Below are 13,824 nucleotides of genomic sequence, written 5' to 3'. Positions count from 1 at the left end.
CATTCTCGGTGACATGAGCTTGATGGTGGGATGAGGTGGGGTCAGGCTGAGCAGTCACTTCTTTGCAGCTCTGATCCCGGCCCCCCGGCCATTGGAGGAAGGTCAGTCACCTCCCCGTCTCTTCCACGACGTCTCCAGCTGCTCGGGGCAGAGTCCCTCCTACATTACCTCCCACTCAGAGATCCCGTTGGGGGTTTTGTTATTGGCCTCCCACATAGCCTGGGCTGGGGACGGGTTTGGGAGTTATAGCTCGAGGTGGGACGGCATCCCCCGCTGGGCGGTGACCCGGTCTCTCACCCGCCAGGTCTGTGCGAGAGCGGGAGAGCCACAGTCGGAAGAGCGCCAGCTCCTGCGATGTCTCATCCAGCCCCTCCCTGCCTGGCCAGGCGCTGCCCGCGGAGGAGGTGAGGAGCCAGGCTTCCGACGACAGCTCGCTGGGCAGGAGTGCCAACATCCTCATGATCCCTCACCCCCACCTGCACCAGTATGAAGTCAGCAGCTCCTTGGGCTACACCAGCACTCGAGGTCAGCGGGCAGGGCTGGGCAGGGCTGGGCGGGGTGGGGACAGCTGCCCTCCTGTAGTGGTGATGGGCGGGGCTGTGGCCAGGTGCGGGCTGTACGTCCCGCACGTTAATTATTTCCACGCAGGTGCAGTGAGTACGAACGGCCTTAGCTCTACCTTGACATACGGAAATATAACCTTTCCATATGTCAAGGTAGAGCTTTTCTTAGGCGTAAGGTCAAAAGTGTTTACTTATTTCCTTATCATTTCCATCCGAACCACACTTAAAACAGCCTCTTTCCTGTATTCCACTTCAAGTGACCAGGAGCACAGGTGCTGCCTTTCCTGTATCTTATCTTACCCATCCAGTAGCATCTGCAACTCGAGTACACAGACCCCTCCTGCCTTTTTGAAAACTTTTTATTGTGAAATAATTATGGATTCATAGGAAATGCCAAAAAGCAAAAAAAAAAAAAAAAAAAAATCCAGGGAGGTCTGGTGTAGCTTTCACTCATTTCTCCTAATGATAACATCTCACATGACTTGTACAGTATTAAAACCAAGAACATGACCTTGGTACAATCCACAGAGCTTATTCAGAGCTCGCTGATTGTACATGCATTCGTGTGTGTGTGTGTGCAGTTTCAGCACGTGTGTAGACTTGTGTAACCAGTACCACAATTGAGATACAGAGCTTCTCCATCCCCACGGGCTCTCTCCTGCTACCCCTCTAGAGCCACACCCTCCCTCTAATCATTCTCCTCCATAATTTTGATATTTCAAGACTGGTATCTAAATGGAAGCATACCCTCCGGAATTTAATCCCTGACTTAGGACTGTGGTGTGCACATAGCTGCCTCCGATTGTGCTGAAAGGATTTCCAAAGGGTGAGGAATATTTCCCAGCACTTTGGAGGGGAAGCTTGTGGCTCCTGGGACCTCAGGACCAAGGAGCAGAGTGCTTTCATCCATTAGGGACCATAGACACTGTGCCAAGGGGTGGAAAACTTTAGACTGCTGGAAAAAGTTTTTTGTTTTTTTTTAAAACTGGTTCAAAGTATGAAAAGGAAATTCTGAAAGAGAAAGGAGTAAATATTTAATTACATGACTATAGAATATAACCTGTCACCTACATTGATTAGGGTTAGTATTCAAAAGAATTTTAATACATTTGGAGATTTCTAGGAATTCCCCAGCGAAATTCCAGTGGTTAGGACTGCGCCCTCTCACTGCCGAGGGCCCGGGTTCAGTCCCCAGTTGGGGAACTAAGATCCCACAAGCCATGAAGCCAAAAAAAAAAGATGATTCCTAGGTTAGCTTTCTCCCACCTTCTGGAAGTTCCTGAGTTTGCATAACAGTTACATTCCGATTTTGTTGAACGTATTCTTAGAAGGGTCTGTAGTAAAAGTTAAACTGCACATTAATCCTTTGACGACCTTTGATTATTCTAAAAGCCAGATCTCGTCTGAGGAGATAAAAGTTGCTCTTAATCCAAGTAGCTTTGAAAGCAAGTTTTCTTAAAAATTAACTGCATGGTAGAATTGATTTCAGCATCCCTCATTATATGTGAGAGGTTACTGGAAAAGCCAAGAAGACAATTTGCTGGAACGGTGTCAGGCAGGACCATCTGCACGGCCTTTGTTTCCAGTTTCTCTGTTGTGTTTAGGGATCCTCACCCACCCACCCGCCCGGTGCAGCATAGGAAGCACTTCCCCTTTCCTCTACCCAGATTTTTGACCCACTTTAGCCCTTAGTCCTATTTCTTATCCTTTTCGAAGTGTGTACTCAACTTTTTAAAGTGGAGTTCTCTCCTTTTACTTCCATGGCAACTAACTAGACTATATTCTTTTTTATATGCTAAATCAGAGCATCAGTTCATTAATTTATAGTGAAAAATATAGCTTTCATGTAGAACCGAATGTTCTCTTCTCGTGTGCACATTGGCTTGAGGAATTAAATAATACTCTATACCTGGTTCTTTGGTAGGAATTGGGTAGATAATAGTGGACAAGACAGATTCCTTGATGCCATGGAATTTGCATCTGCTGGACCTACCTTCTTTTTTTTTATTAATTAATTTATTTATGACTGCGTTGGGTCTTCGTTGCTGTGCACGGGCTTTCTCTAGTTGCAGTGAGTGGGGACTACTCTTTGTTGCAGTGCTGGAGCTTCTCATTGTGGTGGCTTCTCTTGTTGCAGAGCACGGGCTCTAGGCCTGCGGCCTTCAGTAGTTGCAGTGCACGGGCTTAGTTGCTCTGCTACATATGGGATCTTCCTGGACCAGAGCTCAAATCTGTGTCCCCTGCATTGGCAGGTGGATTCGTAACCCCTGCGCCACCAGGGATGCCCCGTGGACCCACTTTCTAACCTGGGTGTTTGCTTAGTGAACATGGGATGCTCACCGGGGGAGCTGGTTGTAGGTTTCAGCTCTTTGACCCACTCAGGTTAGGGACCCGTCTGCCATTGAATGGGACAGGTTGAGTCTAAATATCCTGCCATCCCCTTGCCTGGTCAAGGCTAGATGCACCCATTTCTTCATTCTTTTCTCCTAAGAATTTATTTTTTTAAATACAGTAACATTTAATTGCTTATTCAGTTCCAGGCCACTGTATCAACGGGAGGGGTTTCTGATACACCCAGTCACTCAGGGCCTCAGGGTCCTTCCGTCTCAAGATGCCAGGGTCACCAACAATGGTTTCCAGAGTTTCCACAGCAGGGCAGAGGAGAATGGAGATCATGTGTGGAGATATGTGTCTGGAGCATGTCACTTCTGCCTGTGTTCTGTTGGCTGGAACTCAGTTATTTGGCCCCAGCACAAAGGGGCTGGAAACTATAGCCTCCTTATGTGAACGGGTCTAGTGAACACATTGGCTATCTCTGTTAGCATCTGCCCTTCTGGTCACCAAATATCTACATGCGTTGTTCCTCCCACATACAGAATGCACCCACCCCATCCCCAAGAGAGACAGCTCGAGTCCCACCATTGAGTCATTGCATCCAGCTCAACATCCAGGGCCTGCAGGGGATGTGTGGTCCTCCCCATCAGGTTTGGGTGTGGCTTCACTGGGCCAGTAATTTAGGAACCAGAACCCCCTTCTCCCAGGTATTTAGAAAGTAAAGCCAGTATTTCATTCCTTTATAGTTTGGTGATTTCACTCATCTCCCTCCTCCCCGAACACGCACGCTCTCCAAGGTCCTTGTCGGCCTCTGCCTGGTTTTGCTTGCACTGTGACCCTGTGCTTTCTCTCTGTGCCTGCCCCCACGGCACCTGGCAGACGTCCTGGAGAACATGATAGAGCCACCGCAGCGGGACTCCAGCGCGCCGGGGAGGTTCCACGTGGGCAGTGCCGAGTCCATGATGCATGTTCGGCCGGGGGGGTACATGCCCCAGCGGGCGCTGATCAACCCCTTCGCGCCCTCGCGGATGCCCATGAAGCTCACGTCCAACAGGAGGCGCTGGATGCACACTTTTCCTGTGGGTGAGTTGGGCGCTTGGGAAAGAGCCCCGACTGGGACTTGGCCCTGGTCAAGGGCGTCATCTTCTCCGCACCTGCGGCACTTCTCCTGGAAGATGGGGCGGCCACGCCCACTTTGTCTGCCCCGGGGCTCTTGTGAGGACCCTTGAGGAACAACAGGCTTTGTAGCGAGCCAGCTCTGTAGACCCAAGGGCTCCTTTTTCTCTGTTTGGAAGGGACTGTGCTTTGCCACCTGCTTTCTGTCCTGAGACAAACGTCCCTCTTCCTGTTCACTCCCTCCTTTCCTTATTCTCTCTGGGTGTCTCTGTTACCATCTTGCTTACACCGAGGTATGTTACTTTGTTTCCTCTCAGGGTCTCTGACAGGTGAAAAAAAATTGCTTTATTTTTAATTTTTTTATTTTTTTGTTTAAATAAATTGAAAGAAAGTTTAAAATATGCCAGTTCCATTTTTTATAATGGGATGCTGAAATAAAAACGAACTACAGCCATATCCCAAACCATGTTTACATTTACAAATATAATGAAAGAAGCCTGACGTAAAAGAGTACTTTCTGTATGAAACCATTTAAATAAATTTCAAAACCAATCAAAAAAAAAATTTTTTTTTTTCAAATGCACGGTTTTTTGTAGCTCTTCCTTTTTGACCTGTGTTCTGTCCTAAAGAAGATGACAGTAAGATTTTATACAGCTGTGGCTAAAATAAGACTTCAGCTCAATGGGCTCTTACTGGGCCGGGGAGGAACAGGTGTGTTGACCCCTGCGGTGTTTTCATGAAGCTGTCCTGCAGAATGCCTACAAGGTCTAGTTATTTTATTTTGTATTTGCTTTCAGAATTACAAGTTAAGTGAGCAATGAATCTGATTCTTTGGTTGTAATTGGGGGTTGTTCCCAACCCGCCTTTTGCCCTCCTTATCTCTGCCCTAATCTGTCACTGACCTGTTTCTTTTTCTTTTTTTTTTAATTTATTTGGTTGCACCGGGTCTTAGTTGCGGCAGGCAGGCTTCTGAGTTGCAGCACGTGGGCTCCTTCAATGCGGCATGTGAACTCTTAGTTGTGGCATGCATGTGGGATCTAGTTCCCTGATAAGGGATTGAACCCAGGCCCCCTGCATTGGGAGCTCAGAGTCCTAACCACTGTGCCACCAGGGGCATCCCCCTGTTTCTTTCTGGTGTCCCTTTCTCCCCATCATCGTCCCCACTGGCTCCCTTCGAGTTATCTTACGAGAACTATTGATGTTTCTTCTGTGACCGTCAGCTCTTCCCGCTTCTGTGCTTTCCCCACCTGTCACACATGCTTTACTAAAGCTAAATATGTTTACTGAATACTCTGCCCACCTGGCCTTCTAAGAGCCCAGGCCCTGCTCTGCCAGGCCCCTCAACCCCCTGCCTCTTCACCCCCATCCTCAGAGGTTCTTCCGTTTCCCAAGCGAGTCTCCGGCCTCTGGCTTGTGTTTTGCCTCCTCCGCGTTTGGAGTTTTGCCCAGATACCCTCTCCTTCAATCCCTGCGAACCTGGTTTCACCCTCAGCTCTGAAACGTCTCATTCTCCAGGAAGCATTTTTCTGTAGAAGCGACTAATTCTGACTTCTCTCCTCCTTGATGTCCGTTTTGCCCTTGTGCCTCCCCTGCTCTTGGAGTCGGAGCTGTTAGTGTCTCAGGTACTGACAGGGTCATCGGTGTTTCCCTCGTGTGTCCCTTCTTGTGTCGCCTGTGTTGACCTTCCTGAGGGGGCTCTTGCCTCCTACACTGTTATCTTTCCCTGCTGTGTTTCAGTCGACGTGTGTGAGACAGAGGCTCCCACCGTATCCCAGGCTGAGGCCTCACGGGAGGATGAGCTTTGCTTGGAAGAGGCGACACCCCATCCGGGAGCCTCTGCGGCACGGCTGCCTTTCAGTCACCCGCGTCCCAGCAGCGGGAAGGAAGGAGGGGTGAGGGGGTGTGCACAGCCCTGGTCGGGGGTCGGCGCTCAGTGGACCTCTGCCTGGGCAGGACCATCCGGAGAGGCCATCCAGATCCACCACCAGACCCGACAGAACATGGCGGAGCTGCAGGGCAGGAGGCAGCGGGACCCGACCCACTCCTCCGCGGAGCTGCTGGAGCTGGCCTACCACGAAGCCGCTGGAAGGTGAGGCCAGGCCCGGGGCGCCGGGCGGGAGGGTCTGCGAGCACGTGCTCGGGCACCCAGGGCGGCAGCAGAACAGCCCGCCCGAGCAGCTGCGTGAGACTCGGAGACACGGCACGCAGGCCCTGCCTTTGTCAGCGTTGTCCCCACCACCGGGCTGAGTATAGAGCAAACAGACTGAGGTGTGTTTTGCCAGAGATGTTCCCCAGGCCCTGCTTTAGCTTCCACTTGAATTCAAAACACACTTTGTCAGCCTTAAACATGCTTTCTCCTAACCCTCAGTTAAGGGGGAACATGCGTCCCGAGGCAGGTGGTTCCTGCTGTGTGTTTTGGGCAGTCAGTCTATGACTTTTGCCATTTTGGTCGTTGAGGAATTCCACTGTTGGGTTTAGAAGAAGGCAATGCTAAAAGCAATGGAAACCAAGGCCTGTCTTTATAGAAACAGGTCTTTTTGAACCAGGGTCCTGAATGTGTTATAAGGCATCCGAGGAGAGTCAGCCTAGGAAGAAAGTCATTTAAGCCTTGATGTGCTCGAGCCCGTGCTGCACCGGACCTGCTGTTCCTGTGATGCGTTGGAAAATCCCTTGTAACGAGCAATCTTTGGCCCCTTTTCAGTCATCCCAGCATCCCATGGGATGGATGAGGGATACGGGCAGGGTGTGACCCTCTTTAGCAGCTTAACTTGGTACTTCTGTTCAAGCACCTCCCATCCTCCTGTGCGTATCAGCAGGGGGAGGCTTAGGATGGAGGGGCAGGCATCTGGGGGGCAGTGCGGAAGCAGCCACGGTGCCAGGGCAGGAGGCCAGAGCCGGCACACACTCCAGGCCCTGCAGCCTGGCGGCCGTGATATGGGTCTCAGTGTTTGCCAGCCTGTGTGGCTGAATATTCAGGCCCGTTTTTGATGAAAACCCTTGGGAGGCAGGGTGCGCAGGATAAAAGAGGTGATGACCCACATTACGCCAGGCAGCCGGGCTCTGTTCTCTGCAGGCACAGCGCTTCCCGCCAGCCCGGTGACGGCGCATCCTTCCTGAACTTCACTGGAACAGAAGAGCTTTCTGTCAGCCTGCTCAACAGCAGCGGTGCAGGTAACCGACCCAAGAGGTAACGGAACGGGGATGCTCAGAGCATCCTAGAAGCGACGTGGGAACCAGAAAAGCATGGCTGTGTCTATTTCGGGATCATTTCAGCCACAATGTCGGGCGACCTATTTAGAAGTAGTGCTGTACAATGCATGGAATTATAAATGGGCTGCACGTTACATTTTTGGCTGAGAATGTGTTGGTCAAGAACACCCTTATCATTGGTCTGTCAGTGAGGTGTGATTGGGGGCCGCTTATGAGATCACCGTTGAGGGCAACGCAAGGCGTGGGAGCTTTAGATTATATGTGTGTTGGGGGTGAGGGGGCAAACCCATCCCCGGAAAGCCAATCAGGAGAGACCCAGAGGGAGGCTTCCAGCTACAAGATCAGAGAAGAGAAGGGTAGCGTGGTTGCGTACAGAAGTGGGCACGCACCTCAGACGTGCAGGGGTAGAATTTGGTCAGGTTGAGAGTGAGAAGGTGAGGGATTCTAAGTAGAGGGAGAGTAGGAACTTGTGTTAATACAGGGTTTATGCTTTTTGGAAGCACTTGTGTATCTGTTATCTTACCCTATCATCCCAGTAGGGAGTAAGCTGTTAAGTATATTATACTCGTGGGGCAGTGTAACGCCCAGAGATGTGGAGGTATCACACTAATCTCTCAAGCCAGTAGCCAGGCGTCCTGCTGTTTCTGATTTTGGCAGCGCTGTTCAGAGAGCCTTTACAAGGGGAGGGGAACATGAGTATGGATGGGTGGGGGGCAGATTTTGGAAAGCCTCAAAGGACAGATATCGTACAAAATGAATACATAAAACATTAAAACTGAAAGAAAAAAATGGGGCTGCTCTTTCCTGTCTTAGTTTTCGATCAGTTAACTTGCCTTTCTGAAACTTGGCTTAAGGAAGGCATAGTGAAAGCGAAATTGTATTAAGTTGGTTAATGAAGTTTTTCCTCCATTCACGGGTGAATTCCGCCAGAGATGTTCCTAGAGGCCTATAGCTAAGGCTCAGAAACTGGACTGGCAGTGAGAGAATTCCTAAAGGGTTATTCTTATTTTCTTCCTGTTTCTAGTCCATCTTTCTGTCATTCGTTTTGAATGAGAAAACAAATTGAATAAAAGTTTGGGGATGAGTGAGATACTTTTGATCCCTGCACTCAGGGGCTAAAAATGTTACTTGGCTACCAGGCTCTTTTTTTTGTTTTGTTTTGGTTTTATTTATTTATTTATTTTATTGGCTGCGTTGGGTCTTCGTTGCTGCACATGGGCTTTCTCTAGTTGCTGCGAGTGGGGGCTACTCTTCATTGTGGTGCGCGGGCTTCTCGTTGCGGTGGCCTCTCTTGTTGCAGAGCACGGGCTCTAGGCACGTGGGCTTCAGTAGTTGCGGCACATGGGCTCAGTAGTTGTGGCTCACGGGCTCTAGAGCGCAGGCTCAATAGTTGTGGCACACGGGTTTAGTTACTCCGCAGCATGTGGTATCTTCCCGGGGCAGGGCTCAAACCCGTGTCCCCTGCATTGGCAGGTGGATTCTTACCCACTGTGCCACCTAGGAAGTCCCTACCAGGCTCTTTTAAAGCACCTGCAGGGGACTTCCTAGGTGGCCTTGCTCCACCCCACAGCCTCCCAGGAGGTGTGAGGCACGTTTCCCTGTAGCTCCAGACGCGGCTGGAACTTGGCGTGTCCCGGTCCCGCCGTTTGTTTCCGTGTCTGTCTCTCCACTAGACTGAAAGAGTTTATCTTCATTCATCTTCTCCTCACAGTGTTTAGTGCATTTATTGACAAAGGCATTTATACTTCCAAGACCGAGCTGCCATGTGCGAGAAGCTTTTGAAGGACCCACAAAATTATTGTGTTTAATTGGTATACGAGTGATGCACTACGTAAATATGTCCTGTAGCGTTTAGCTTCTTAGAGCAGGTGTCAGCTCCTTGGATTCTTTCTCCAGTCAGGGTGTTAGAGTTAGACAGGGTCATCCTTACCCTTGCCCGGTGCCTTTGTGACCAGGAGCATGTGTTTTCTGAGGGGCCGGGGCTCATCGGGAGGTGGTCTGGCACTGGGCTCACGTGGCATTGACTCCCATCTTTGCTCCTGTGCTTCCCGATCAATATGTCGGCTAACCACAGGGAGACGTTAGGGAAAATCATTCTAATTTGTATTACCACACGCAGTAACCACTTAGGGTCACATCTACCTTCAGGTACATTCAAAATCTTACCGTGTCTCACCACTTCCACCAGTCCTAGCCCAAGCCAGGAGGCCTTCATCTTTCACCTGGATTGTCACAGTGGCCTGCTAACTGGTCTCTCAGCCTCCTCCCTTTGCCCTTCCGTGGAGTTTATTTTCAGCACAGCAGTTCAGAGGGACCCTTGGAAAACAGAAGTTAGATGACGAAATGAACATAAAGATCTTCACCTGCCTCCCTGCCTCGCAAGACTTACTGAAGGATCAAAAGTAGATGGGGTTCTTTAAGGGCAAAATATCACATCAGGTCCTTGTTTTGGGACAAAGTGGGGGCCAAAACAAATGCTAGTGAACATTTCACTCATTTAAAAATGGAAGAGAAACAGGAAAACCTCATCGGTGACCCACCTCTGCCTCCTGGCCTTGGCGGTTTGCACCATCTGCAGGCTGGCAGGCGACTCAGATTTGCTGCGTTTGGACCCGACTCAGAGGTGAGTCGTGATTCACAGGACCGGATCTCTGCGGGCTTCCCTCCTGGCCCCGAGCTGCCTGGCGGGGCCCAGGTCGTCGGTGGGGCTGAGCGGGCAGCGTCTATCCCTGTTTCTGTAGCTGGGCCCCCGTTTAGAAAACTTGTTAGTGCCAGCTCCGCGTTGGGGGTAAGTGCGCTAGACAGTTTTGATAAATAAAATCAGTGGATGCCAGGTTTTCTTTCTCTTTAGTATCGGAATTCAGGATCTACAACTTGGTGTTTGTGTTGAGTATTTGGTACGTGCGGCAGATTTGGCCTGATAGCTACCGGGCAGAGTACGTGAGAGCACAGAGTCACTCGCCCAGGCCAGGCTGGATGTTTGTGGGGAAGTGCCATCTCTGTAGCCCAGAGAGGAGAAGTGACTCGCCCCAGGCACAGGTGCCCCCTGCCAGCAGCCCCAGAGGCCCCACGCGGATTCCCCTTTCTGGTCGAACGTGAGCAGCCAGAGAACACGTCACACTTCTTGACGGAACAGCTGTCAGAAGAGACACAGTTGAGCTGGCTCTCCTGCGTCTGGCTTTGAACTTCGAGAAGGAACTTCATTCCCAAATGTTGAGCTGGAGCAGAGCCGCCCGCCCAAGAGGTTCCCGCCCTCCCAGGTCGTGGGGTTCTTCACATGCCAGCGGTGTGTCTGTGGGCCTGAAGCTGAGCTGCAGGGACGGAGCTGGAGGGAGCGGCCGTGTGCTGGGCTTGAGCTGCAGGGAAACTGTGAAAGTAGCTTCGAAGGAGCCCTTAAAATATTTATTTCTTCAAATTCTTTTCATTACTGTTCCTTTCAAATAAAATGTGTTTGGGGAGCAGGGGAAGGGGGAGGCACAAAAGTCTGAATGTGCTGAATCCCTTAGACATGGGCAGGTCTGCCCTGGGCCTAGGAGCCAAAGGTGCTCCGAGGACCCTTTGGTGGGTTGCCTCTTTGAACTGAAATCATTGCTCGCACAATACTAAGTTGAACTGTTTCTTTATGAGGGTAAGAATTTCAGTTCTCGTTGACCAAGTCTGGATTGGGTTTTGTTTTTTTTTTTTAAAGGTGCCTTGATGAAATTTACAATCCAAACCCATAAGGTGATGTATTAATTCTCCTGTTACTCGGGTCACTTGGAGAACACCAGTTTTGCAATTGCCTTCATACCAGTTCTCAGGCCAGACAAGAAAATGCACACCATTGCTTCTTCTTAGTCATGCTTTGTGTCGTGTGAAAATGGGTGTTATCATTTGAGCCAGCTTTTTCAGAAAATTTAGCTCCACATGGCTTTCGGCTGTTGACAAAGAACAGATAACGTTTTCAGTAGCTGAAAACTGGTGTCCCAGTTGGATGGTCAGGAAATAGAGCATCTGCAGAGTTGAACAGAAAGAGTCTACATGCAGGCGTCACTTCCTTACTGGGTGATCTTCAGTTAGTTACTTAATTCTCTGTGCCTCCGTTTCTTTATCGGTGGAAAAGGGATAAAACCTACCTCACATCTGCCCCTTAGTGTGGGTTTGAATAAAATGAAACACTGTTAATTTTCTGACTTAATAGACTGTATCATCTTATTGTGATGACTAGTAATTTTTAAAAATCTATTGAAGGCAACTCCAAAAAAGAAGTTCTAAAATTGTTTTGGCCAAGTGACATCATCTTTTTGAATTAAAAAATATATATTTACTTTTAAATTTACATACAGTAAACGTCACTCTTTTTAGTGTACGTTTCATGAGTTTTGACAAATGTGAGGAGTCATAACCACCAACAAAGACATGAAGATACACAACATTTCCATGACCCCTCAGATTCCTGTGTGCTTCTTCTTTGTTCTCAACTCCTCCCCCATTCCCTCGGCAACCACCGATCTGTTCTCTGTCCCTTTACTTTAGCCCGTGCTAGCAAGTCTTGTACATAAAAATCATACAATATGGAGGCTTCTGAGTCTGGATTCTTTCACTGAGCATAATTTGAGGTTCATCCAAGTTGTTGCCGGCATCCACAGTCGTGTTCAGTAATTTTATTGCCACGTCGTATTCCATCGTATGGATGTACTCGTCTATCCCTTCACCAGTTGGAAGACGTTCGGGTTGTGAATAAAGCCACACTTACATAACTTACATAACAGGTTTTTGTGTGAGCATACATTTTCATTTCTCTTAGGTGAATTCCTAGGAGTGGGATTGCTGGGTCAAATGGTCAATATATGTTTAACCTTTAAAGAAACTGCAAAACTTTCCCCAAGTGGTGCGCCATTTTGAATTCCTGCCATCAGTGGATAAGGGTTTCTGTTGCTGCACATCCTGGGAAGCACTTGGCATAACCAGTGCTTCTAGCCATCCCAAGAGGGGTGCAGAGGTATCTCACAGAACTTCTGATTTGCTGCTTCCCTACTGACTAACGATGCTGAGCATCTTTTTACGTGCCTTCTCAATGTGTGTCCAATTCTTTTGACTGTTTTCTCATCAGGTTGTTCTGCTCTGGAGTTTTGAGAGTTCTTTGTGTTCTGGATACACGTGCTCTGCCAGACATATGATTTGCAGATGCTTTCTCACAGGTCGTAGCTTGTCTTTTCAAAGATTTCACAAGGGATTTATAAGTATTTGTTCTTGGTATAAAAGATTCAGCTGACACAAAAGTATTTAGAGTAAAAAGCCCAAGATCTCCTTTCCCTCCCAGCACTTCCTCCAGCTTTCTTTGTGGAGATAGCCACTGTTGACAATTTTGTGAGAATCTTTGCATTCCTATCCTAATTTTCTAGTAAATGTAAATGTGTGGCTTGTGGGATCTTAGTTCCCCGACCAGGGATTGAACCCGTGCCCTTGGCAGTGAAAGCATGGATTCCTAACCACTGGACCGCCAGGGAATTCCCTAGTAAATGTGTTTTGAAAGGGGCATTTTTTTAAGCTCTTTATTGGAATATAATTGCTTTGCACTGTTGTGCCAGCTTTTGCTGTACAGCAGAGTGAATCTGCTGTATTTATACATATATCCCTATATCCCCTCCCTCCCGCGACTGCTTCCCACCCTCCCTATCCCAGCCCTCTAAGTCATCACCCATCATCCACCCATCATCGAGTTGATCTCCCTCTGTTATGCAGCAGCTTCCCGCTAGCTATCTGTTTTACATTTGGTAGTGTATATATGTCAATGCTCTTCTCTCACTTCATTTAAATATCATTATGTGTGTGTTTTAAAATTAGTTGTTACTTTTCAGTCAATAAGTTGCATTTCGAAGACTCTCTTTTTCCTTTCAGCCCAGTTGTAGGCAAAATCATTGTTGTTTCTCTTGCAGTAGTGAGTTTTGATGTCCTCTGTCATGTTCCAGGAAGCCATGATTCGGGGAAGAAAGTTTCAAAGGACGACTGTTGAATGGACTAAATTTAAATAGGTCATCTTGAATTTGCTAAAGATTGCTCTAATTAGTTGAAATGACTGAAATTCATCCCTTTTCTTCTTCTGGTGGGTTGCTTTTTGCCTTTGTGCGTGTGCTAAAGGTCCCATGGGTGAAGAATAGTGGGTAACCTCAGAGTAAAGTTCTGGTTCCTCCTCAAACTTCAGATTGGTCTTTTTTCTTCAATGGATTCTTTTGTGCTGTTGGAGATACTTAGCACTGAATTTGCACTTGGTTTTTTATTTTTAGCTACAGGGTGGGGCTTTTTTTTTTTTTTAACCATAACTGCTTGGAACTTTTTTTGCAGAATGAGCCTCACTAAAAACAAATTCTTTTCATCTTTCCGCAGGCGTGAATCCCAGGACCCAGAATAAGGATTCTCTAGAGGACGGTGTTTCTACCTCTCCAGACCCAAGTAAGAGGGGGTGACCGACGGGGAAAGATGGCAGGGAGGTGGGGGCGTGGGGTGGGTGGTCAAGGCATTCAGGGAGCAAGAGGGAGCCCTGTGGGAAGAGAATGGTCTGGAAGTTCACACATCTCAGGGTGGCGAGGAAAGACTCTGCAGCCTCTCCGATGGAACGTGA

At 48.6% G+C, this 13,824-nt stretch overlaps 1 protein-coding gene across 14 annotated transcripts in view; it reads left to right on the top strand.

The window, feature by feature from the left end:
• DEPDC5 (DEP domain containing 5, GATOR1 subcomplex subunit) overlaps window positions 1-13,824 on the top strand; it is a 98,244-nt gene that overhangs the window by 28,892 nt on the left and 55,528 nt on the right. For all 14 annotated transcript variants that reach the window (XR_009055059.1, XR_009055058.1, XR_009055056.1 and 11 more), the window contains 5 exons: window positions 305-525; window positions 3,777-3,980; window positions 5,967-6,102; window positions 7,087-7,184; window positions 13,590-13,655. Coding sequence is in view for 9 of the 14 variants with exons in the window: in XM_057744916.1 (XP_057600899.1) it covers window positions 305-525; window positions 3,777-3,980; window positions 5,967-6,102; window positions 7,087-7,184; window positions 13,590-13,655 (725 nt within the window). In the remaining 5 variants the exon portion in view is untranslated. The remainder of the gene's footprint in view (window positions 1-304; window positions 526-3,776; window positions 3,981-5,966; window positions 6,103-7,086; window positions 7,185-13,589; window positions 13,656-13,824) is intronic.

This window comes from Hippopotamus amphibius, chromosome 8, assembly GCF_030028045.1.
Source record: "Hippopotamus amphibius kiboko isolate mHipAmp2 chromosome 8, mHipAmp2.hap2, whole genome shotgun sequence".
NCBI lineage: Eukaryota > Metazoa > Chordata > Mammalia > Artiodactyla > Hippopotamidae > Hippopotamus > Hippopotamus amphibius.
This window is presented reverse-complemented; position numbering and strand designations above follow the sequence as displayed.